The 26,898-nt window shown below is 35.1% G+C and overlaps 1 protein-coding gene across 3 annotated transcripts in view; it reads left to right on the top strand.

Moving 5' to 3' along the window:
* PDS5B (PDS5 cohesin associated factor B) overlaps positions 1-26,898 on the top strand; it is a 102,026-nt gene that overhangs the window by 46,077 nt on the left and 29,051 nt on the right. For all 3 annotated transcript variants that reach the window (XM_071433943.1, XM_071433944.1, XM_071433942.1), the window contains exons 9-23: positions 597-712; positions 2,445-2,539; positions 4,838-4,983; positions 5,893-6,044; positions 7,759-7,872; positions 9,277-9,358; positions 12,518-12,566; positions 14,043-14,182; positions 14,258-14,373; positions 15,354-15,459; positions 17,100-17,260; positions 17,897-18,020; positions 18,792-18,950; positions 19,729-19,797; positions 23,840-23,976. In XM_071433943.1, the coding sequence (XP_071290044.1) occupies positions 597-712; positions 2,445-2,539; positions 4,838-4,983; positions 5,893-6,044; positions 7,759-7,872; positions 9,277-9,358; positions 12,518-12,566; positions 14,043-14,182; positions 14,258-14,373; positions 15,354-15,459; positions 17,100-17,260; positions 17,897-18,020; positions 18,792-18,950; positions 19,729-19,797; positions 23,840-23,976 (1,766 nt within the window). The remainder of the gene's footprint in view (positions 1-596; positions 713-2,444; positions 2,540-4,837; positions 4,984-5,892; positions 6,045-7,758; positions 7,873-9,276; positions 9,359-12,517; positions 12,567-14,042; positions 14,183-14,257; positions 14,374-15,353; positions 15,460-17,099; positions 17,261-17,896; positions 18,021-18,791; positions 18,951-19,728; positions 19,798-23,839; positions 23,977-26,898) is intronic.

Genomic DNA, 26,898 nt, shown 5'->3' with positions numbered 1-26,898 from the left:
TTCCACTATCACTGTTGGTGCTCATTTTCAATATAAAAGGAAGACTATCTGTTGTACCTCAGCAGTTTTGAATATAGGCTCAAATACAGGACACATCCTGTGGATCTCAGATCTTGGGTACTTAATTTGATGTTCTCTAGAAACTTGTATGCTGGAAACTGCTATTTTTGACTAATATTTTTAATTAAGCAATTAAGCACTGTTCTAAAGAACTGTAAACCAGACAAGCATAGACTGACTTCTGTAACTTTTGTGTTGTGTCTGAACTTATACAGGCACATAACGGATTTCCTAACAATCAGTAAACTGTTAATAAGTATTAAAAAGATGTATTTTTCACCAGGCTTCACTTACAGCATTTTTTGTCTTAACATTGTTCTTCATTTTCACAGTCTTCATTATTTTGTCTTCTCAAAAAAGTAATGAAGGGTCTTTGCCTTGAGATAGACTTTTGTATATAAGAGAAGTCTATAAAGCTGTATTGTGATATTTCTAGAAATATGGAAGTGCATTGGTGTGAAAACTGTACAAAACAGAACTCTGTTTTTTGGGTTAGTTTTTCTTTTAACTTTAAGAAAAATCTGTTCATTTTTCAGAGCAATGACAATGAAGAACGTCTGCAGGTTGTAAAACTTCTAGCAAAAATGTTTGGGGCAAAGGATTCCGAGTTGGCATCTCAAAACAAACCACTTTGGCAGTGCTACCTGGGGAGGTATATTCTAGTTTATTTTCCTGTCTAGGGAAGAAGTATATTCAATGAAGTCAAATGCATTTGATTTGGTTTTTTTTTAAAGTGACACAGCTAAGCCTGAATTCCCTCCTGCTGCTTTATCTGAGATCTGGGAGATAATGCTGAAGCAATTTTACACGTATCTTCCACATCTGTCATTCCACAGAGTGAACATTTACAAATCATCTCCTTAAATGCTCATTTTTTTCAACTAGCTTTGTTGCCATTGTCAAGAAAAATGAATACTTTAATTTCTTCACAAGTGAAACTATTCAATGATGGATTAATTTTAAAACAGCATCAAAGTATGTTTTTAGTATTAGGTGATATTAAAACTGCTTTTGAGGCTTTTAAGTACAGTCTTTGTGTATGAGTTTCAATTTTTTTTTAATGGTAGGAGTACCTTAAAGTATGTAGTATTTATGATGCTGCAAACATACTTAGTTTTCTGTTTTTTGAAATATTCTGCCAGTTTGAGATAGAAAATACAACTGGAGCTTGTAATTATGAGAAACTCAAGTTTGGCTACTATAAAAAAAGTATTTTTGATTTGAGTAAAAGAGGATACATTCTAAAAGTTATTGCAAATGCCATAGTTTATAATATTGCATTCAGTCATCAAAAGCAGAGTCCTCAAAGAAATGCTACTTTTAAGAATAGAAGAAACTTAATTGAAGCAAGGTATTTTGCATGAAAATATTTAACTATTTAAAACATGAAATGTCATCAAAAATTACCACATCTGATTGGGCCCAAAGGAAAATGCTTCATTGTGTTACACTGTCATTATGTGCAGTTTGTTCACAATAACTGTTTTATGCTAGTTATGAATCACATATATGCATTTACTACTTCTAAAGATTTTTACCAGGTTATAATATTCTAAAGATTTTCACAAAGTTATAATAGCTGTGTTATTGAAGGAAGCATTCATAAAAATCTCTTGATTTTTGAAAACATAACTAGCTTTTACTAAAACCAGGTATTCCTTAAAATCGATTTAAGATATCTATTTTGATAAATAAATATTTCAACAGCAACAGTGTTCTAAAATTGCATTTTTAAGTTGTTTCATACCAAGGATTTTGAGGATAGCTTGAAAATACATTTAATTTTGGAAGAGTTGTCTTGTAATTGCATCTAACTAATTGCATCAACAGTTTTATTATAAAATGACTTATATAATAATTAAAAATGTGAAAATACTAGTTTTCAAGCATCAAATTGAGTTCAGTCTTCCCAAAGGAAATCCAATTAAATGATCCATCTCAGAAGAAATTTGTAGCAGACTAAATATGCATTTGTTTGTTGTCTGTCATGCAGTACAAGGAGGGGATGAATGTCACAGTCTTATAAAATTCTGAGTTTCTGATACATTTCTCATGGTTAATTAGGTGTAGCATTACAGAAAAGGAATTAAAATATATCATACATCTTTCTAATAATTTGTCTGCCTGGGAGTTTTTAATGTGTACCAGGAGAAGATAATTCTTTTTGTGTTCAGAACATGAATCAACAAATGAATATGAGAATTTTTTTTAAAGCTAAAGACAGTGTACTTAATACTGTGAAGTCGGGGGTGCTGTATGCATGTAACCATGCACGGGAAGCATAAAAAACATTTTCAGAAGTATTTGAGATGGTGTAAAAATTAACAGATTGCTTTGGTAGAAGTGGAATTTTTATTGTAATGCATTGTCTTGTTTCTAACTAGGTTTAACGATATCCACGTACCTATTCGCCTTGAGTGTGTCAAATTTGCAAGTCACTGCCTTATGAACCACCCCGATCTGGCAAAGGACTTAACAGGTATCGGTTTCATTATAACATTAAAATACCATTTTTAAGACTACTGGAAGAGTCAAAAAGGCCAGCTGTAATCCCAAGTGATGCTGTCAGATTTTGTGCAGAACCTAATTGATTGTGGAGTTCTAAGTCAAAGTCCCTGCCTTCAGTGTTGCTTCTCAGGCTGAGGGGATTGTACACAAAGAATGCCTCCTCTAGGGAGATTTTTCTCCCTCTCATACAGTAGCACTCCCATTGCATTCCCAACTGCTGCTGAAGTTAAGCACCATGGGATCAGGTAAAGACAGCCTGCCTAACCTAATGGTCCTGGTGTTTATTAATTAGGGTGCATAGGGGAGACTTAAGTTCCACAAAGCTGAAATGTTTAAGTCTTATACAGCCACTGTCTAAAACATAACAGTCCTTAAAACTGACCACAACTTCACAGTTCTACCTCCTTCAGATCAAACACAGCCTGAAATTCAGGAGCTCTGTAGGAAGAAGGCAACTGGCATCAGTGGAAGCCTTTAGTATTTGCTGCTTCCCATGTCTTAATAAAAAACCGTATAATTAATGAGAATTGGTTGGTTTGCTTTGTAGACTGTATCTTCCCCTGATCATCAAACTCCTACATGTAGTTTTTTTGAGTCAGTATCTTTGCCTAGTTGGTCTAAGGAGGGAGTTAAAAGGAGTGTAAAGTGCATGGGATTGCTCTCCTGCTTGCTGAGTATTTGTCAAATTGGACACAACTAGAGGCAGGCTGGAGTCACCCTGTAGTTACAGCGTTATCCAGAGATTAGCTCAGTTAATTGGAGCATGGAACACCGTGGTCATAGGTTTGATCTCCATATGGGCCATAAGGGTTGGACTTGACCCTTGTGGGTCCCTTCCCAACTCAGAATATTTTGTGATTCTGAATTAAGCCAACTTAAAAAACCCAAAAGGTTCTGTGTCTTTCCTTAATAGAATGGCGAAAATATTTTCATTTTTAATTATCAGAATTGTATTTTTAATTTATTTTATTTTTGCATTGCAGAAAGACTTTGTGCCCCCTCTAATGGTATCGTCTGGGAAATATAATTTTGCTTGCCCCTCCTCTCTCTCCCCACAGTGCTTATCAAAGCAAAATAGTTTAAAAATTTCTGTGGCTCACTGGTATTGGGGACAAGAATGTTTTGTGTAATGGCAGTGTTTTTCATTTGTTTCAGTTTATGTTCCTGTGAAACAATAGGTTTTTTTAAAAAGGCTTGTTTGGATTTAAAATTTCATAGTCTTCATAACTGCAAAGCATTATTTTGAAATATGCTCTTTTGACACTTGGGCTGATTACTGGTAATGTTAATGGCCAGTGTTTCAGATGAGACTTGAAAATTTTCACTGGTCATTGAATAGTCATGACAGAATAGTAACTTCTGGTTCTTTCATTCAAAATAAAGTTTGAATTTGCAAAGTTTCTTAAAGTTCTCAGTGTTGTATGCAGTGTATGTATGCATTGATGTATGCAGTGAACTGCGATCTTAACTTCTGTTAGGGTATTCCTACCCTTTTGTGCTTCTAAAATAGCCTAAAATACAGCTAAAAATATAAATGAACTTTGCCATTTTATTTGTCAGTTATTTAAATTGACAATAGGTAGCTAACAAATTTGACATGTAGAAGCAGTTAGGCGTTGATAGTCTAATATTATTGGTGTTAGCAAATGAGCATTGTACCAGAATAATTTAAAAAAAATGTTTAAGATGATAAAATTATGATGTGTCTAAATGAGCATTATAGTTTGAAGTATCTCTTGATTTGTCCCTGCTTACAATGCTTACATGGCTCATACTGTTGAGTGTTCCTGGAGCAGGTGAACTAGATTCCTTGTGGATAATACAGAAGTTGTGAGCAGGTGTGCAGCTAATGTACTCTAGGAGCCAAAGGGCATGGAGCCTGCAAGAAGAGAGTAGCTTCTAGCCTGATGTAAGACTTTAAAATGTATTTGGTGTGGTTAGCAAGTTCTCAAGCACTGTTTATTCTACTCTACAGCTCCAGTCCTGCTTGGTTATGATTGTTGCTAATGTATACATAGCGTAACTACTATAAGAAATAATTAAAAAAAAATTGTAGCCACATAATTCTTATTTCAATAATGCCAATAATATACATCTTTAATATTCTAAGCAAATATGAAGTTTTACTGACATTCCAGTTGGTCTTAGAAAAAATTATTGGTTTCTTACTGCTGATGCTTCAAACAGAATAAAATAATTGTTCTGTTTCTGTCTTGTGGGGAAAGTAGCTGAAGTTGTATACTTATATTTACTCATGTTTTCCCCCCAGAATATCTGAAAGTAAGGTCACATGATCCTGAGGAGGCCATACGGCATGATGTTATAGTATCCATAGTTACTGCTGCTAAAAAAGATCTTCTGCTTGTCAATGATCACCTGCTAAATTTCGTCAGAGAAAGGACACTGGACAAGCGGGTAAGACATAATTGGCATTGATAATAGCTGTTTTATACTTCTAAATTGTAATATTCACCTTCTTTAAAATCAGCACTTCTAAAAAATGCTATACGGATTTTAAATTACAAATGAAAACCAATATAAAGCAAAAAACTTTGATGAAATCTATTTAGTGAGGTACCTTCTTCCCATTACTAGAATGCTGCATTTTTCATTGTGCTGTATTTTATTTAAGATTATATTATTTAAATAATTAAATTGGCTGCAACACAACAATGTTGTTAAAGTTGTCTAGTCCAGTAAAACTTTTGAGTCAAAGAAAATCTTTGTAAAACATTCTAGCATTTTTCTTAAAAAATTTTTCAAGCAGGTTTCAGAATGTATTGCATGTATTTTAAATTACCTGCTTTTAATTAGATCATTGAAAGACTGCAAATCAGGGTAGTAGCTTTCAAATTTGAATAGTCTTGAATTTTAGTTTAGATTTATTACATTATTTGGTAAAATTTATGAGGTTCGCTATTTAATTTAAAGCACAGTAAACATGTTTGATGATGGTGAACTTTAAAAATTATCCCCTAATTTTTTTTTCATTTTGTGACATGCTTTTTCTTGTTTCAGCCATAACAGAAATGCAGATAGTGAGTATGGCATGTGAGAAAGGGTGTTGGCTTAAATCAGTAATAATTCTAAATTCAAGAGGCATACTTCTATGGTAGTTACTGGTGTTGACAGGTTTAGTGTAATAGATGTGATGCAACATACATCCTAATGAGAAACTGTTTCACTAAGAACTCAGTTCAACCTTTTTGTGAATTAAATTATGTTATTTTGGTGTAGATTAGGAAATACCTAACAGAAAATTCTACAGTCTTTTCAGTTTTGAGTTTTGAACTGCTAAACTGGCTGTTATTTCTTTTTGTCAAGTGGAGAGTGAGGAAGGAAGCTATGATGGGACTTGCACAGATATACAAGAAATATTCATTGCAATCAGAAGCAGGAAAAGAAGCTGCAAAACAGATATCATGGATCAAAGATAAACTTCTGCATATATATTATCAAAACAGTATTGATGACCGGTAAGTTAATTGTAAAAGCTGGGCGATTTAGTGTCAAAGTGTTATAACTTGTTATGAAGATCTGTTTTTCTTTTGGGTTACAGTGCTGATGAGAAGGAGGAATCTTGATAATCCTGTATGTTTTGATTTTGATTTTATAGCTGCAGCCAAATGTTGACCTGCGTTGTTTTCTTCTACTTTATTATTTCTTATTTTAAGGCCAAAAGTGGTTCTAAAGGGTGTGAGAGGGTGGAATTTTTCACAAGTCTTAGGTGTACTTTTCCACTGCTTCAGTAGAGGGGATCTTTGTTTAAATATCAGTAATGTGTTAATTTTTATGTTAAAATTTAGAAAGTAAACCTGCTTGAATAATGTTGGTCTAGATTTGCATGTTGTTCCTGTATTTTTTAAAGATAGCATATGTAGTGACAATGGGCAAGCTATATCACACTGCAGAAATTTAGGTTTCTGTAGCAGAGAAGCTGTGAATTAGGGCCTTCTCCTGGATTTGTGGTGAAAGCAGTGCCTCTGTCACACCAGCTGTAGCCTTGTATACAGTTGTTGGTATTGAACAAGAGATGGTTGCAACATGGGTAACATTTTTGGGAACAAGTCTGCCTTGACTAATCAGGGTCATCGCGTTGGCTTTGGAAATGAGCCTTCACAGTGTGTTTGGATTCTAATGATGTTGCAAACCCATACAAGTCTTTTCAAAAATGCAAAACATCAAAAAGTTACCTTCAAAACAAGTAGTTATTTCATGGTGCTGTGGAAATGGACTGTCTGGATCCTTAAATCCAGTCTTACCTGTGAATGTGTTTCTTAAACTTTTTAAACCAGCTGGATTTGGGTTTTGATCACCTGCTCCAAATGTGTATAAGGAGTATTGTTTTCTTTTCCAGCATAAATATACATGATTGTTTTAATGGTTTGCTCCATTCTATTAATAGTGATCTCAGTATTGGACCTCAGTCTTGGACTTCTTGGTATTTAGGAGTAGCATATGGGCTTGGTTTCTCTTTTTTTATTTTCTTCTCAGTCTTTTCTAGGTAACTGTCAGGCCCAAGCCTCTCTCTCCTCCTTTTTCCAAATAAGGAGCTTCATGTTACACAGAAGCTTTTAGTAATTCCCTTGGGAATATACCTGCATTTATATTGCAGAAGCAAAAGTCATGGGATAAACTGAGCCTGTGGGGAAGGGGCCAGATAAGGGTAGAAGGAAGTCAGCTCCTTCTATTTGGTATCTGATTTCTCCTTCTGGGCTTCATGATTTTGTGTGATATAATCAACATGATATTTCTTTTTTTTAAGCATTATTATTAGTAGTAGTAGCAGTATTATTTTAGGGCAATTAATTTGGGTCAGTTCATGAATTTATCCCAATACTGAGTTGTAATGAAATTAAATGATAACATCTAATTGGGTTGGTAATTAGTATCTTTCTTGAATTGTTTGATCTCTTCTAGGTTAATACATCTGACTTTGATAATTTTAGGAGATCTGTTAAATCTCCTAATTCCAGCATTAACATTGTGTTTTCTATAATGAAAAGTTTCTGTTTAATTTATGCTGAATTATGTCAAATAACTTGAGCTTTAGGTTTTTGAATATCTCTTTTTTTTTTTTTTTGCTATAACTGATGTTTAGATAGGGCTGAGAATTTTTTAATAGATGTTTCAGCAATTCCAGGCTGTGTTCTTCCTGCACAGCTTAAATGTCTTAATCCTGTCTTTCAGGTTACTTGTTGAACGCATTTTTGCTCAGTACATGGTCCCTCATAACTTGGAAACAAACGAACGGATGAAGTGTTTGTATTACCTTTATGCAACACTGGATTCAAATGCTGTGAAGTACGTGCTGCTTCTTACTGCTTGCAAAATAGTTTTTAATAAAATGGTATTGTAAAGTGGCTCTGAATTGTTATCAGTAGCCTAAGTCAGTGGATAGAAATAGTTTATAAACTATTAGAAAACAGAATGTAGAAATAGCATCTGTTTTTCAAGTGAGATTTTGAAAAACCCCTAAACTTACAGGATGTTTTCTAACAAGATGCAGTATGTTTCAACCATAAACAGCTAAAAAACATAGTGTTAAAGATCTGGAAAGAAGCTTGAGGGCTTGTCAGTCCTTTCATGTCTGCAAAGAGATAACACAGATATGGTAGATCAGCCCTAAATCTTACCTGACAACTTCTTAATTGATAAGCTCCTTGTTGCAGCAGCCAAGTTGTCTTGAGAATTTAATTGTTTGTCTTTCCTCCTTCGTTATTATTGTCTTATGTGCCTTCTCCAGCCTAAAATGGGTACATGCACATGAATTTGACTAATAGCAGTTATACTGCTGTAATGTTCACAGTTGGATTGATTTTAGATAGTTTTACTTTGTTTTTCATGTAGTAGTACTCAGTCACTTGAAAATCAAATAGAGGGTCTTTTTTTCCTGTGAAAGAGACTAAAAAAGGCTTTGTATATGAATGAATGTCTTAAAAGATCCCAAAGCCTTCCAATACTACAAAAACTGATGTTTGAATCCCCTTAATTTCTTGTATTGCCTCTTCAAAGATACAGCAATTATAACAAACTAAAATTATTAATAGTATACTAAAAATAAAAACCTACCATTCTAGTAATTTTTAGTGTAGGCTAAATGAAAATGCATAATGGATTCTTTAAAGTTACTTGTTATTTCAGGCAACAATTTTTTTACATGTGGATTCTATAAGTTTTGTAAATGTGGCTGTGACTTCTATTTATATGGTTTACTATTCCTGGAAAGTGTGTTAATTCTCTGTTCTGCTGAGTGTCTTTCATGCATCTCTTATAAGCTTAATCATGTCCACTTTTCACAATTTATTCATCTAGTAGCTACTTCCTGTCTGCAAGAAAAACATTGTTTTGGTGATAAAAATCTTAAACATCTGCTTTAACTTACTTCATGGTATGTTTTTAGAAGAGTCATTTCAGGCTTGTACAAATGAGTTCTTAATGGGCAAGAGATTAGTTACTTCCTCCTTCTTTAAAAGGCAGTGTACTTAAGCATCTGAAATGAAACTTTGTTTCAGTCTAATATGACCAAGTTATTTTCCATGTTATCCTACTAGGAAATAATTAGCCTTTGCTCACTCAGTGAAAGTTCAGGTGATAAGTACATTTCTGAGTCTAAAATTGAAAAGACTGTAAAGACTCATTTTGGACAGTTGTGTTACTCCTTGAACAGATAATTTTGACAATTCTTTTAATTTTTTCTATTTTTAGAGCATTGAATGAAATGTGGAAATGTCAAAATCTGCTACGACATCAAGTAAAGGATTTAGTTGATCTAATAAAACAACCCAAAGTGAGTTCAACTTATCTTTATTCCCCAGTGAATATGCAGTTTATGTACTGTTTTTAATTCCCTTTTTTTGCTATCTCAAGCTTATTTGGAATAGCACATGGAAAATACTGTGAAAGTCAACTGATACTCCATTAGACTACGTTTGCTGAAGGAAATGTGTATACAAAGTGTTTGCAAAATTGAAGAGGAAAAGGGTATTATAGAAATTTCTAAAATGTTTTGCCTTAGTGTTTGAGTTCCATCTTGTCAGGACTATTCTGGCTCTTGAAACAGGGTGGAACCAGCGTATTATTTTTGACTGCCAAATCAAGTAATTAAGAATAATTACCTATATAAACCCTCTTAAATTGTTATCTTATGTGTGATTAGTAACTTTGAAGAAATTGGAATATTTTTGTCCCAACAGGTTATTCATTCCTCTTCCCTCTCATAAATTTCTTAAATATTGTACTGGAGATACCAGACTACAATTTAATTTTCTTGTTTACAGATTTTGCTTGGAAGAGAAAAATGAGAATTTATTGAGCATTAAAGATATTGTCATAAAGTGAATTTCAGTTTGTTTTAGCTACATCTATGTTCATACTCATGGTTGGGTAGGGGAATTATAAAACTAAATTCTTGATATGCTTTGAAATATAATTAAAACTTTGCTTTAATGCTACAAGTTTGATCTGATGCTTTTTTAACAGAAATAATATAGAGTAGAAAATGTTGCCATGCTCAAATTTCTATGTGCCTCTGTGTGTGATTTTTATTTTCAGTGTGTGTTTATATTTGTACTGAGATAAATTTAATGATTGTCCATTTGCTGGAATTGCCTGGACCAGGAAGAGTGGGTAGCTGTGTGGTTGGAATAGCTAAAGTATCTGATTAGACATGCTAGTGTCCTGCTAATAAAAAGATACTGCAGTGATATTAATAATTTTGATTTAGTGTGTTAAAAACATGCTGTAATATATTAAATTCTAAATGCAGTAAAGGCTAGTACAACAATACTTCATTGTATTTTGGTGACTGTTTTGAAATGCTTTTCATGTACTGTTTAATGTTCTTTGGTGCATTTAATATTAACATTGATGCATTTAATACCTGAGTTAGTTCCATGATATTTTTCTAGTTTTCAGTTGAAAGTGAAATTTCAACTTTTCCTTTTGTTTTCAGAACTTGTAAAAGTTCTTTTTCAGTTGTAAAATACCAAATACGGTTATTTACCAGGAAAGTTTTGATGCCAGTATAAGCATTGCATTCAAGACCCAGTGCATGCTTTCGGCATGTTTGCGTTTGTCCATCTGGATTTTTTCCTATTTTTTGCTCTTAAATGCTAGTTCTCTGCACTTGGGTATTCTCTTGAATAACAAGACTACATGGAAGAATTTTGATGGTTTGTGATAGAGCAGAGCAGGGAAGAGAGGTGTCTGAGGGGTAGCTGAACGCTGTTCTTTCAAGTGTTTGTTTGCTTTTATTTCTCAATACCAGAATAAATAAGTAAAACTTTGTGTAAATTGACATACTAAATTAAGTAAAATTCCCTGATGCAAAACTTTTGCTGCCTGCAGTGGCACCTCAGACTATCACATACAGTCCAAGTACTAATCTTGAGACAAATATTCATTAGCAATTCAGAGCTATGTAAACATTTATTTCTTTCAGGAAGCAGAACTGAGATCAAATAGTAACCTTTTAGAAAATGATTTTTTGTGTGCTTTTTCACTTCTGTCTAATTTCTTCATGTAATCATTATAGCTTAGTTGTTGATTTGTTCTCCTGTGGTTGTTATCCATCCCTGTGCCAAGTGTAGGAAATGTGAGAGCTCTCAGAGATAAACTAGAATAGGACAAGAAATAGTGTACAGATGTTACCTTTGATTAGGTAGTAAGAAAAAAAAAAGATTGCAGTAAGAGTGATCAAATATGGGAACAGATAGCGCAGAGATACTGCAAAATCTTCATCCTTGTAAATATTTAAAATGCAACTAGAAGTTTGCCTAAAGCAAAACCTGATCCTGCTTTGAGTAGGCAGTTCAACTGTGTGACCTAAAGTTGTCACTGCCAACCTACATTATCCTGTAACTGTAAGTCTTTGAACTTCCCAGTCTACCTTTCTGCCATTTACTGAAACTCTGTGAGCATCCTCCTTATTTCCTCTTCAAGGCCTTCTCAGACAAAGCGCTGTTGAGGTGGCTGGAAATGTGTTAAGGAAATTTTTATTGCTGTTGGTGATAATTTCTCCTGACTTAAGAGAGAAGGGACATCAAACTTACCTTTAAGATAAGTTACTTTTCTGAAGAGCTAAAGCATAAAACACAGCTCCTCTGGTTTTCTCCTTCAGCAGTGGTGTACAGTGAAATAAAATACCTAACTTTCCCTGTTCGTATGTAGAAAAGTGGGTGAACGCTGTTTTGTGTCTATTGGAGTATAATCTTCATTTGCTGCAGATGAATGCAAGATTATGTAGATCAAGTGCCACAGCAGATTTTCTAAAAGGAAATGTTTTTTAAACTTCTTTAATCTGTCATAATTCAATAGAGTTATACTCCTGCAAGTTAATACTTCTGCCTCAGGTTATTTGACTTTTGGCTGAATTATTAGTAGTTTACTCAATGTTTTTTGATGGGAGCTTTAGCCAGAACTTGAAGACCTAGATAGTATTAGGAGACCAGAACAGTCAGGGTGAAAGAAATTCCACAGTACAGTTTTTGTTTTCCCCTGAGTCACAAGAGATTCAAATATGGGAAGTTTGTGTCTGCTGATAGCATTGCTTGAATCCTGTAAATTATATCTGATTTCTGTCTTTTATAATTTTTTTTGTCTGAACATGTGAATTCAGCTGTGACAGCTAGGAGCCCTGAAAATGATGGTGTTCTTCTGAGACTACACACTGCAGATAGCCCATTCATGCTGTTCATAAGTTATATGGTAGATTGAAAAGTAATAAAAGTATTTTTTGTAATTGATCTGTAGCAATGATCTACCTTTTACTTCCTGTGTCTACATTGAATTTGCAGTGGTGGTTTTTGATTTCTAACACACTGATGTGTTAGCAGAATGGATGCTGACTTGTTGTTAATGCAGTCTGGAATCTTCCTTGCTCAATATTCAAATGGAAATAAATAATGTAAAATTTTTACTTAATCCATTTTTCTTTTGTGACTTGCAGACAGATGCCAGCAGTAAAGCTATATTCTCAAAAGTGATGGTTATAACAAGTAAGTCACTGAAAGTATTTACAGTGTCTAAACATTACAGTAGAACTATATTGCTTTCTTGCTTTAAAAATAATTTGGGGTAAGTTTATAAAAAAAGCATTTTGCAGCAGATAAGATCTAAAGCAAATCATGATAAATGTGATGCAGCAATATGCTTTTAAGAATGAAGGCAACCCTAAGCAGAATTACTCTCTTGCTGTAAGAAGACATCAGTCATGAGGCCTATCACATAGCATAGACTAATTCAAGGTCTAGATGATCTAGGGTGTTAATGTCTATTTTAACATTGATTATAGAGTATATATTCATAGATGTTAACTAAACTACTAAGCTATGTACTAACTTACCTCTCTTCTGAGGTTTTAGTATTGTAAATGTCATTGGAATGCAAGAGAGTTTGGATTTCACTAGCAAGGAAAGCACTTCAAAAACTGAACAAGTTCTGTGTAAACTGAACTATTGACAAAGAAATACCCACCGACCCAAAAGCAACACTTTTTGTTCCCCAGGCCCACCATGCCAATAGCATTAAAACTAGTAGGAAGAAAAACTTGCTTTACAATTCTGAAAATTTGTGTTTTGAAATCCACCTTTAAAAAAAATGCCATCGGTTCTGGCAAAAAAATAAACTACATAAGACTGCACATTTTTGAAAAAATACAGAGGAAAAAAATGAACTGTGCTGCTTCATTGGCCATGATACTAATCTACTTTTCATTAGTTTGTACTTTTTCTCATACTTTTAGTTCTCGGTTTATTTTTAAAAAAAAGTCAATACAGCAAAACAAAATCATAATAGAACTTGTTTTGAACCAACCATCCTGTAGTGCTACACCATATTCGGTACTAGGTTTGCTTAACACTGTCTGGACCAAAAAATGTGAAGCATCTTAAATAATAGACTAGTCCTTTGCCAATAAATTGCCTTGCTATAATATAAAAATTAAATATAAAATGAGGATGTAGTTGAAGAAATGCATTTTGAATGCCTTTTTTTTTTTGGTGTTTTAAGCTGTTGTAAATCTTATGTTTCCTTTATGCATTTTAAATGCTGTTTTTTGGTTTTGAATGTTTGTTGTAAAGCTTATGTTTACTTAAAAGGTAATTTAGCAAAAATACCCTTTTTGATGTTTTTCACACTTGTTGCATTGGGTGAAATGCAGAGTGTACGGAGTATATTTTCTTGTGGAGTTCAGGCTTTACAGTATAAGGTCAGTTTCAGCTGTTAGTAATATTATTAGCAAGAGCAACTAGACCTGCTGAAAAATGAGTGTGAAGGTTGGGGAAAACAATTAGCCAAAGGAAATTTGTATAAATTTGTGTCCTCATAGATATGTCTGCTTATTTTGAGGTTTGGGTTTTTTTGTAGTTTTTCTTTTTGTTTGTTTGGTTTGGGTTTTGTGTGGTTTGTATGATGTTCCAAACTTGTGCAGTTTACAGTTCATAAATAGTGATTTTTTTTTTTGTTATTTAAAGGAAACCTTCCTGATCCAGGGAAAGCTCAAGATTTCATGAAAAAGTTCACACAAGTTCTAGAAGATGATGAAAAAATAAGAAGTCAGTTAGAAATGCTTGTTAGCCCAACATGTTCTTGCAAACAGGCTGAAGGATGTGTGGTAAGAATTGCTCTTAAAGTGTGTATATTTTTGGAATAGAATTGATTAGAAATTTAATTACAACTTATATTTCAGAGGGAAATAACAAAGAAGTTGGGCAATCCAAAGCAACCAACAAATCCTTTCCTGGAAATGATAAAGTTTCTTCTTGAGAGAATTGCTCCTGTGCACATTGATACTGAATCCATCAGGTATTTTTTTGTGCGTGTTGTTGGCCATAGATCACAGAGTTTGAAACTGAGGTTTCTTACTTCATCTTTAAGCACAAGCAGTAATAGGCTGGGTGGATGTGGCTTAAAGCTTGGTGACCTGCAATATTTTCTTCTGTTTCACTTCGTGTAGGGGTTTTTTTTGTCCAGAACATAGTCCCAGAAACAATTGCATTGTCATTCAGTATAGCTGGGATGACCTGTCAGTAAAAGTGGATGTGTTGCTGACAGACAAAGTATGGTTTGTTTTAAAGCTGACTTGTTTTAAAACAAATTTCTGTCCAGACTATTCAGCTGAAACTTTCCACCCAGAATATTAGCTCATAGTGATATAAACAGTAATGTAACTGAGGAAGTAAAGGTTATGATGATGAGGCAGCAAGACTTCAAGGAAGAGTGAGCCAATGAAGTTATGATGGGGGGGGAATTGCTGAAATTATTTTTGCTGAAATGATTATTTAACTAACAGCAGTATTTGACATAAGCCTTACTGTCAAGAAAAATATGCAGAAGATAGGTCTTAAAAATTTATCATTGGCTCTTAGCAGAATGTTAAATGGTTATTATTTTTCCTCTTGGTTAGAGACTAACTATTATAAACAGTTATTTTCCCTCAATTATTAAGACTCTGTAGCGGGTTGTAACCTCAGCATAGTTCTTATTGAGTTTGTTGCTTGTAATGCTCAAATTGTTTTCTTATTTTGGTCATCCTTCCAGAGTAATTTGTATATAGTTCTTAATTCATGATAGATAAATATTTTTTAGTGTAATGCTTCAAAATGCTTTAATTTGGATTGGAGATGAGGGCAACCAGATTATGTATGTAGTTGACATATTTGGTTTATAGTAGGCTTATGTTTTAAATAAGTTGCTTTAATAAGATTGTTTTCACAAGTTTAAGATGTAATCATACATGGTGGAATTGCAGTAACTACAAGGCCATGTTTTGTTTTCCTCTTCAGTGCCCTTATCAAGCAAGTGAACAAGTCTATAGATGGAACAGCTGATGATGAAGATGAGGGTGTACCTACTGACCAGGCAATCAGAGCAGGTCTTGAATTGCTGAAGGCAAGTATAGTCCTGGTGGCCAGTGAGCATGGGAAACATTGCAAAAAACTTTGTTAAAATAAATTTTTAATTAGCACTTACTGCTTTTTGTCAAAAGCATGTGGTGCCTACCTGGAAGGAACTGGTTTGGTTTTTTGTGCTTTATGCTCATCCTGGCACATCAGAAAGGCTATTTTAAAAATGATTTAGAAACTTTTCTGTAAGCCAAAAGTAGTTGCGTGTGAGACAGTAGCAGTGGAGTTTTGGTTATTAGAGCATGAATTCAGCAATTTGTAGACATGGTGCTGTTGTACATCAGTGCAGCACTGTGGTTCCTTTGTGTTCCACCTAAGCTGGGGTCTTACCTATTTCAACTATGAGTAATCTTGAAACTGGGCTAACATAGGAAAGACTGTCAAGTAGTCCAGGTGGGACTTGACTTCAGAGGCCTTAAAATCTAAAGGACTCCCATACTGAAGTTTTCAGAGTATTTTAGGTGAACTAAGGACTGAGTAGATTCACCTGAAAGGGTGAATCTCTTTATCCAGGTGTGAACTTTTAGATAAAAGTGCAGATACCCAGTAGCAGAAGAATGCATCTGAGTAAGAAAGAATGAATCATTTTGTGAAGGAGTATATGCTTGAATGAAGGCTTCCAAGTCAGTATTTACATATTTGTATGAACTGGCATGACACATTTAAGGAAGAGGAGTAAGACTGCTCTAAACAAAGAGGTCTATACATCATCAGAATAATACAGGGAGAACTGTATTATAGAAGTCCAGCATTGGGAATGCCATGCAATGAAGTGGGAAGGAGGGTAACTTAATTAAAATAGAAAACTGCATATGAAGAAGTTTGTAGATTTTGAGGATTGTTTCTCTGCCACGAGTCAGAATATTATGTGGAACAAGGCTAATAATCAACAGCCACTTAAAAATGAAGAGAAGACCACATTTCAGGGAGGATCAATTGAGGGTTTATTTTTTTTTAACATGGGAGGACTGTCATACCTGAAAACAGCCAAGTCCAAGAATCCGAAGGAGAGGTACAGAATCTGTTAAGTTAATGTGGAAAACTTGAGGGACTAGAGGCCCTGTTGAGTATGTCTGTGTTGCTATTTTAGAGATAGGAATTTCACTTCAGAGCAGAGTCAACTCTTCCCCTGAGGAAACAAACATGAAGTCTGGAGGCACACGAGCTGGATTACTTTCAGAGGAACAATATTGAGATGGGCTTCAGAAGCACATGTTGTGTTGCATTGCCTAAAGTGGATTTAGTCATTCTATAAAAATACTCTGAAGTAAAACTCCTGAAACATGAATATTGCTTCGTTAGCATCAGTTGGGTTTCTCCTAAGACCTGCTCCTGCTGTAACCCAGTACTTGCTAATGTAGGTGTAGTCACTGAGAAGTACATGGTCAGAATAGTAGGAGAAGAAACTGAGACTGGGGAAATAAATTAAATCTAATGAGGTCATGTATAAAGACAGAACTTTGGGAGCTACTTAAAAAAAAGAAGAGAAATGTGGATCATGAATCAAAACCAGGGAGAGTATTATAAATGTTCCAGTATGGCAGTGGAAAATGACTCTTGATGAAGTGTCCTAGTATAAGTGGACCTTTAAGAAATGTTAACGTGGCTTTCATCATGTTTTGGCAGGTACTTTCGTTTACGCACCCTATCTCATTTCATTCAGCTGAAACTTTTGAATCTCTCCTTGCTTGCTTGAAAATGGATGATGAAAAAGTGGCAGAAGCTGCATTACAAATTTTCAAAAATACAGGAAGCAAAATTGAAGAAGACTTTCCTCACATACGATCGTAAGTTGTTTATCTTACTCTGAGCAGTGACCTTTACTGTATAGGATTTTGGAAGTTCTCACTCTTCCTTTCATCTGCTGTAGCATTATCCTGCATTCTTTTGGAAGAAAGTATTATTTCCAAAAAGAGACTTTGAAATACTAAATTGTAGTGCTTTTTGAAGAATGGAAGGGAAATGTATATACCCTAAGTAGTGACAGGTGGTATGTCACTGATACTGCTATAATTTATATTGTTGCCCTTTAGAATTACTTATTCTTTCCTAAGTTATATATATATATATATATATATATATGCAGTGTAAAAACATTCCTTGCAATTTAATGGTGATATGTAGGCCAAAATATTTCCGAAAGAACATTTAGTACCTGTGCAGATATCAATGCCTATTTTAGCACATAATATTTTATCAACAAAAACTAGGATTTTTTTTGCTTGCAAGTTATGTAAATAATTTTTTGTTCTTGTTTTTGAAGAAATGACCCAAATAAAAGCAATGAGTGCTTTTGCAGAAGTGTCATTTTATATGTATATCTGTATTTCTTTGTTAGTTTGATGTTTTGGAAAATTTTCAATTTGTGAAATTACTTATCTCTTGGTCTGTTTGTCTATTTGTTTTGTTACACAACTGTTTAGTGCTTTGCTTCCAGTGTTGCACCATAAAGCTAAAAAGGGACCCCCTCGTCAAGCCAAGTATGCTATTCACTGCATCCATGCAATATTTTCCAGCAAAGAAACGCAGTTTGCACAGATATTTGAGGTAATATTAAATACTTAAGTTACTTTTACTGATCTTTTATATTGCATATGTAAACTAAGGGATGTAGTTGCAAGTTGTAGCAGATTAGGGAAATATTCCTAAATATTCCTAAAAATTCCTTTTGTTCTTACATGATTTTGGCCTGAAGAATGATAGTGGAGGGTGTTCTTGTATCTCGTGATTCATCATGTTTTAGGTTGTGTATTTTAAGAGCTGGTAGAGTAAAACCAAGTGTTAGGCTGTGTACTAGAACCATGAAGTATTTATAGAAAGAGGAACCATATGCTACTCCTTACCCCTGTTGAAAATGGTCAAACATATTTGAATGGTTGCAGAAATTTAGGAAAACTGAATTGTGGTACAGACTAAATGAATTTTATAGCTGTAACTGCAAATGTACTTTTTAATTAGTGGCCCTCAGCCTCTTATCTTGAAGGCTGAATCATAGTCCATTACTGGAATTGCTAGCTTGAGATCTTGTTCTCCCACAAGAAAGTAGGCTTTTTAATCCATCGTTTCCTAAATGGTCATGCTTGAGCTGTCACTTTTTGAACTATCCAGAGGTGATAAATATTTTGTCTGTCATCTTGACCTTTGCTCTGACTTGAGAAAGACTGGATGGGCTAGTGAATGTATCTTTAAAATTAAATAATCACTAGTTCTTTTGAAACTGTATTTCTGAGGTAGACATGGACAACTTGGTACGAAGCTATCATTCCCAATCCTTCAGTACAACACAGTAGTTGCATTTGTTGTCTTTTTTTTTTTTAGCCACTGCATAAAAGTCTGGATCCAAGCAATTTTGAGCACCTCATTACACCATTGGTTACTATTGGCCATATAGCCATGCTTGCACCTGATCAGTTTGCTGCCCCTTTGAAATCTTTGGTTGCTACTTTTATTGTTAAAGATTTGCTAATGAACGATAGGGTGAGTATCTTTAAAACCTTATATTAAGAGTATCCTTTTTCTGCAGTATCATACTCAGCAAGTGCTTGGGAAAATATTTCGCATGCTGGTTCTGCTTTCTGTATATGGCTGTCTTTTGATTTCCTCATGTAGTTTGACTCTATTCAAAACCCATGGTACAGGAAAGGAGAGTTCTACTAATCTGGGAATCTTACAAAAGTGATGAGCTGCATAGCATAGCATTTCATCACTTGTGACTTGGCCTTCATTAAAAAGGGGAAAATTGTTATGACTTCCTTCTATTTCTTATCTTGAGTGAGTTGTGATTTTTTAGGAAGTATATTACATTTGAAATTAAAATACACTATTTAAATGGAAGACTGAATTTCAGTTTTTGACCAATTTTGTATTGATTCTAAAATTATTATGAAGTCAACAAATTAACTCATGCATTGTTTGAAATTGCTTAGGAAAAGATACTGTCTAAAACAGTAAAATGTGTATGAGGTTCCAATCTACTGGATATGGAAAAACTGTTATTTTCAAATCAATGGCTATTATGCCCTAAAGGAATAGATTTCAGGTAACAACAACAACCAATGCCTTTATTAATCTTGAATTTGCTGATACTTGGATAGTGAGGTATCTCACTTCTGTAGTGGTTACTTCTGTAAGGTACTGGAGACATAAAGCTGACCAGGGAATGCTGCTGTATTGTTTCCAGAAGCAAACAGAAAGAGAAGGTTACAAGTTTCACTGAAGAGTAACTGTACTGTAACAAATGTAACATTTTGTTTAGCTTCCAGGAAAAAAGACAACAAAACTTTGGGTCCCAGATGAAGAAGTGTCTCCTGAAACCCTTGTTAAAGTGAGTAGCATGTACTATGTTTTCCTGTCTCTTATATTTATAATACTTAATAAGGATTTGCTCTTGGGAATGTATTTTTAAATTATTATTTTATGCATAAATTTACGTACACACTTAATAAAGTTTTTATATAAGCTCTTTATAGGTGTAGTTTTGTTTTCTGACACTTGACTGTGATGATAGCTGGATTACTTAAAGTAAAATTATTTTTTCCCCTCCTTTTCAATATAGGAGTTAAATGCTATAGAAATTTTGTTAAAAGTCTTTTATTTTTCTGTTGAATTTTTATGCTGTTCCTAGAAACTTTCAGTGTTGTTACGGAAGAAAACAATGGGGTTTGGATTTGTCAGTTTCTTCAAATGAATAAATCTGTTAGAGTGTTTATTTTTCTGTGTTTGCAATGTGTATTAGAGAAAAACCTGGATTTAAGGAAAAAACATCACTTTAAAATAGTGGGGGGTTTGTTTTGGTACTGTACTTGAAAATGTCATCTCAAGCTTTTTCTTATTTTGGAGGAAGTGTATCACATTTTCTGTACTCTGTAAGAGATACTGTCAATCAATTTTCGATGAATTAGAAATAGACTCATGATGTGGAAAATATATTCTATATCTGTATTTGGTTTTTAAATGCCCTTCAGATTTTTGCTTTCACTTCTTTCAGAATGAGATGCTTGTCTTATAGTATGCTCTATGTTATATCAGTTGTTTAGTTTCTAATATCTTCTGAGTAGAGTGGCTCTGGTTTTAAAAAGTTCTTTGCCTTCTCTCAAAATTGTTAAACAGTTCCTAGCAGACCTTCTTTTCTGCTAGGTTATAAGTATTTTGGTTTGCAGTTTGGTACACATTACTGGAAAGGCTTGGCTTTTTTTGAATTTGATTTGTTGCTTTTAGTTTTTTGATTCCACAAAGGATAGTTTTCATGTTTGTGCAACTCCATAGTTGCACAGTATACTCCAAAAATGGCTTAAAAAATGCACCTTTGTTTTAAATTAATGAAGTGCTAATTTTAAATAGACATGATTTCACTTGAGTGATTATACAGGTAACTTGAAGTAGTAAGTATTAATTGTTTTTCTTAATTATTATAAATGATTTGTGAAGCTGTAATAACTCTCTAAAATGTACTTTTATATTGATAAAACTTCTCATACATCTGTCTATTTGGAAAGGAATTAACCTGCAGAAATTCTTAAGGCAATTTACAGTTGAAGCCAAGCCTGAAAACTGTAAGAAGAATTTATTTGCAGGTGAAAACAGGCTATTGTGAAAATTGATTTGCAAATTTAATTAGCCTTTATTACTGCTGCAGAGCTTAAACTTAATGTATGCTCCAGACAATGCCATTAGTTTATAAATGATTTCTCTCTGATCGTGTACTTTTCTTCACTCTGGCTTTTCAAGCCTCTTTTTCCTTTTGTAACATTATTATATATCTAGTGGGGATTTTCAAACTAGCGGGTTAGAGTATGAAAGTGGGAAGGAGTGCTGAAAATTAAATTTTTGTATTGTCCAGCCAGCAGATTGACAGAGGATAACCTTAGTTTTGGGTGCTAAACCTTCTGTGAAAGGCTCTCTGCAGAGAAATGTTTCAGTACAGTATTAACTATGAATTGGATTAATGATTGTATGAGTTAGACTGGAATTCCTACGCCGGGCACTTGAGTTCTAAAGCAATTGTCTCTCTTGGCAGTGACCTGTAATGAGTACTGTGCACCATGCAGGGGATTGAGACTTGTGTAGTAGCAGTGATATTTCTTGTTTCCTTCCATATCACTGGAATATGAGGTTTTTAATAAGGTTTCTCTAACTATGCTCAAAGTGGACTTTGTTTCATTTTTCACTACTGGACAAACTCGCAGCCTTTGTCGCTCTGAAACCTCAGGCAGTAGAAACCTTAGCCAGCTGCTGCCATAATGGTGATGTAGTAGGAAGACAGTGTTGTGTTTGATATGGCTCTGTCTCATTTTCACTTTATCTTTTTATGTTGTGTAAAATAATTTTTCATCTCGGAGGAGAATTCTAGGCTCGTGGAACACAAATTGAAACAAGAACTATGAATTGAAACAGTATTAACTATGAATTGGATTAATGACTATATGAGTTAGACTGGAATTCCTACGCAAGACACTTGAGTTCTAAAGCATTTGTCTCTCTTGGCAGTGACCTGTAATGAGTACTGGACACCATGCAGGGGACTTGTGTAGTAGTAGTAATGCCAGCAAAGAAATAGGGAAACTAGTGGGGTCAGACAAAAATCCTGAAGGAGGCGGGACTAGGACTTGACTACATGGAAGGAAAACTAGAATAGGTTTGGGGAAAACTAGAATAAAGTTGGGGAAAAGACATTATGGAGGGAATTACTAGATGCGAAGATTGAAATTGAAATTGGTCAAGGGACAAGGTAGCTGTGTCTGTTCTCTGGCCAAATATATCATTTATTTGAAGACCAAGGAGAGCTGTCATATTTCCATCCTCCCAACAAATGGGAGGCACTAACAGTTACAGGTCCTGGTTATGACATGAAGAAACTGAATTTGTGAGCTGTGAAAATATATGATGCCATTATTGTTATATTACAATTATTGTATTGGATTTGATGCTACTAAAATGTTCTGGTGGATACTTAGAGCTGTTCCAGTTGAAGACCCTTTGAAAGTGAGGGCAAGACAAATTCTGCTCCTCAGACTCTATTTGCATTTTGAGTTCTGGATTGACAGACATCCTACAGCTCACTGGTGTTACTCAATAAGGTGGAGCAAGTGGACTACAGTCCTCAAAACTAAACTCACATAGAAGTGATAGTCCTAGAACTGGGATCTGATGGGACTATTTTAATCAGTTCGTTGCAAGGAGTAGATCAATTATGCTATGATAAATTTAATTTGTTCATATTGTGAATGTTTATATAAAAGTTACTAGAGTTGCTTTTCCCAGTAATGAGAATATTTGAAGTTTCCATGTATGAAAAGTGTAAGTTTTCTAAAGCTTTTGGGTTTTGATCTTCAGAGTTCAGTATTTTGTTTTGGTTTTGTTTTTTTTTGGTTTCCTTTTTTTTTCACCAAAGGATATCAATGTGATTTAGATGAGCATTTTCATTTTCCTGTAAGAAGATACTCTTCTTTGTTTTCTTTATTGTCTCTGCTGTCATATGCAAGGAAAATGAAAGGATAAAGGGATTCAAATACTAAAACAAACTTGATCTCGAAATTGATGTTTTATTTTCACTAAAGAAATGTGAAATTATTCAGTGTTTCATGATAGTTGCTGAATTCTGCATACTGGCAGAAGCTTGCCTCAAAACACTTGATGTTTCCATTGGCAAAACCCAAGTTATCCCTCCCCGACTTTGAGGCTTTTCTTTAAATAGCTGTGAAAAAAGCTTTCTTTACCAGGGTAAGTTATTGTAGTACAGATTGCTAGCAGTCAAAATGTCTATTAAGTGTTTTTTCAAGTACATGTCTTAAATTTAAACTCAGATATGACATAGATAAATAGAGAAAATATAGGGCACAGGAATTTAACGCCAAGGTCATGGGTTCAGTTGCCATATGGGTCATTCACTGGACTTGTTGATCCTTGTGGGTCCCTTCCGATGCAGAATATTCTGTGAATTCTAGGAATATGTAAAGATGAAAATGTGTTCTGCTTTTTGATCCAGTAACGTTTTCTTAGTAAGTATAAACTAACTGTTTAGCCTATTTCACAGTATTTAATGGATGTAAGCTCAATTAAGTAAATGTTTTCAAAGGACAAAATATGTGATTGCTTATAGAAGAAGCAGCTCAAACTTTACCAAATGTATAATTTTTATTTGCTGTAATACATACTTGAGACTTTCAGTGAAAAGTTGCTGTCTAGTGAGAGTATGTCTGGTTATCTTTCATTATTTAAATGATGTTTTTCAGTCCTGACAGATCTATGTTTGTACCAGCAAAAAGCACTTGGGAAAAAATACCATGTGATTAAATTAAGATAAAGATTATTTTAAAAATGAAGCTTATAATATGATTTGACTTTTTGGTATCAATTTTTTTTTTCAGATTCAGGCCATCAAGATGATGGTTCGATGGTTGCTAGGAATGAAGAACAACCACAGCAAGTCAGGTACTTCTACTCTGAGACTGCTAACAACAATATTACACAGTGATGGAGACTTAACAGAGCAGGGGAAAATAAGGTATGTACCAGATGGTAATGTTTTCATGTCTGTGATGGAGTGAGGGGAGAGTTTTAATTGAAGTAGTGTGTAAACTACTCTGCTAGACTCCTTAAAAATTTATACATTTTATTTCATAAGATGTGATAGTAAGCTTGGCTGGTTCCTACTTAAGTTTGCTGAGTCTCAGGTTTTGTAACGTTGTACACACAGCTGAATTTTAGGTTTTATATTCTTGCTTTTATTTATTCCTTCAATAGGCTATTACTCATATTGCAGTAATAAACTGTGCAACTTCCTCCTTCCCACTGAAAATCGGTTTTAATTTTTTATGCAGCTTGTTGTTCCTGGTGTTCCAATTGCTGTGTATGCCAAATGCCAATAGGTGGGCTTTCTAATAAATTTCTAATAAATAATAATAGTGTGTTGTATAAACCAGGTGGAAATACTTAGTACACAAGACACTTCTGCTTGGAGGCAGGCTAATCTACCTTGAGGTCTCTAAAAGTGAAAGCAAGAAGGAAATGTGTAAACAGGATTAAATCTCAATAAATAATTTACCTTTTAGGTGACTGCTGGACAACTTGTTTTTCTGGGTATCTTCTTAATCCTCTGTGGTAGGAAAAGTGACAAGCTGTCAGCTGCTATTGCTTGCTAAACATTGAAAATTTATGTCTACAAAAGCCATTAAGGGCATGGGTAGATTGTGCCAGTATGTTTAAAAAGGTTCTGATTTTCAGGTAGACTTAATGTTATACAGTAGTTATGCAGATAAAACCATATTGTGTGTGCAAAATTGCAAACTTGAGAGCTGTCTAGTATATTATATTTGTAGCAACTGTGTAATCTGTCCTAAAGTTCTTTGTAAACAATTGTTTTATAGTTCTGTAATGTGACCATTCATGGCAGCTGCCAGGGAGTTAAGTGGCAGTAATTTAGCCTTTCAGCTTGACTACTTGGAGCTCATGGTTGGCTTATGCAGTAGTTAGAGAATAAATTAGTTCTGTAGACCCTGTGTGTTTTCATGCTTGGAGTGATGATTCCTTACTGTGCATGTTTCAGAAATTTAATTTTCCCACTCCTTTTCTACTCAAAAAGTAATTATATCAAGTAGAAACTTCATATAATGATGTGATCAGTTGTTCCATTTTTAAATCAAGTTGATGGAGGGCTAGGGAGGGATCCTTTCAAAGTAGGGCAGTGACATGTGATGTTGCTGTGGAGGTAACCCTTCAACCCCAGAGCTTGGAACTCTGCCTGGGGATGGATGTTGAGCCAATGGAGAGCTTATGGGCTATGATTGAAGAGCAGTTTGCTCTGGGTAACATCGTGGTGAGTGTCTGCTGTGGGAAGAAGCCTGCTGACCAGGAAGAAGAAGTGGAACAGCTGAAGACAATGTGTGCAGTCTTTGGCCCTCATGGGGAAATTCAGCTGCTCTGATATCTGCTGCAAGGGCAGCACAGCAGTGCATAACAATCCAGGGCAGCATCAATGACAACTTTTTGACACAACTGGTAGAGTACCTTATGAGGAGAGGCTCTCTGCTGGACCTCATATAGGCCAACAAGGAGGGGCTTACTGGGGATGTGAAGGTTGAAGACAGTTTTGGCTATAATGACCCTAAGATGGTGAAGTTCAAAATCCTGAGGGCAAGGAGGGGGCCAGAAGGCAAGATTGGACTGGACTTAGGAGAACAGTCTTGGGTCTCTACAAGCATGTGCTTGTAGGGTCCCTTTGGATAAGGCCTGAAGGGAAGAGGGGCCCAGGAAAGCTAATTGCCTTGTACTTAAAAATCCCCCCTCAGTACTCGAGAGTGATCACAGCAGAAAAGCAGATGGATACTTCAGCAAACTGTACCTGGATGAGCAAGGTGCTCCTGGCAAAATTCAAACACAAAAAGAGGAATTGAGAGCAGCCTTGCAGAGTAGTACTTGGGGACACTGGTGGATGAAAGGGTGAACATGAGCCAACAACGTGTGCTTACATCCCAGAAAGCCAGCTGTGTCCTGGGCTGCATCAAAAGAAGAGTGGCTAGCAGGTCAAGGGATTTGATTCTGCCTCTTTAGCTCACTCGGAGGGTGAGACCCTGCACAAGGTACTGCATCCAGCTCTGGGGCTCTCAGCACAGGAAACACATGGACCTGCTGGAGCATGTTCAGAGAAGGGTCTCAAAAACAATCAGAATGCTGGAGCACTTTCATGAGGAAAGGCTGAGTGATTTGGAGTTGTTCAGCCTGAAGAAGAGAAGGGTCTGGGGTGACCACAATAAGAAGGGTCTTATTGTGACCTGTCAGTACTTAAAGGAGCCTTTAGATAGGAGAATTTTTTTTGTGGTGAGGGTGATGAAACACTGAAACAGGATGCTCAGGGAGATAATAGCTGCCTCATCCCTAGAAACATTCAAGGTCACGTTGGACAGGCCTCCAAGTACTGCTCATTGCAGGGGGTTGGACTAGATGAGCTTTAACAATCCCTTCTGGTCCCAAATATTCTATGGTATGAGGTAAACAGAAGGAGGAAGAAGAGATGGGTAATCTGGCAGGAATACAGGGAGCACCATCTGAGATACAGACAGGAAAGCCAAATCCCAACTGGGATAAAATCTAGCAAGAAGTGACAAAGGCAACCAGAAGAGCTTCTCTAAGTAAGTAAGTGACAAAATGAAGACTAGGGAAATGCGCACCCACTGCTGAATGAGGCAAGAGCCCTGTACCAACACGTAATAATTTGTGATTCTGAGTATTGCTTTTCAAGAAAGCTCCAAACTGGTTGAAGAGCCAGTCCATTGTCTCTGTGTGAGCTATACTGCCTACATTAGCAATTACTCTCAAAACTTGAAGCAGAGGAGATGATGTTTCAGGCCTGTTAGTTCTGCATGGAACTTGCTGACACTTCCTGACCTTTGTTCTTCACCCATTGAGTGCAATAAGGATATCTTCTTTC

The sequence above is a fragment of the Agelaius tricolor genome, unplaced genomic scaffold (genome assembly GCF_023055355.1).
Source record: "Agelaius tricolor isolate 1412-34295 unplaced genomic scaffold, bAgeTri1.0.p SCAF_9, whole genome shotgun sequence".
Lineage (NCBI taxonomy): Eukaryota > Metazoa > Chordata > Aves > Passeriformes > Icteridae > Agelaius > Agelaius tricolor.
Note: the sequence above shows the minus strand (reverse complement) of the source record. Positions and strands in the feature narration are given on the sequence as shown.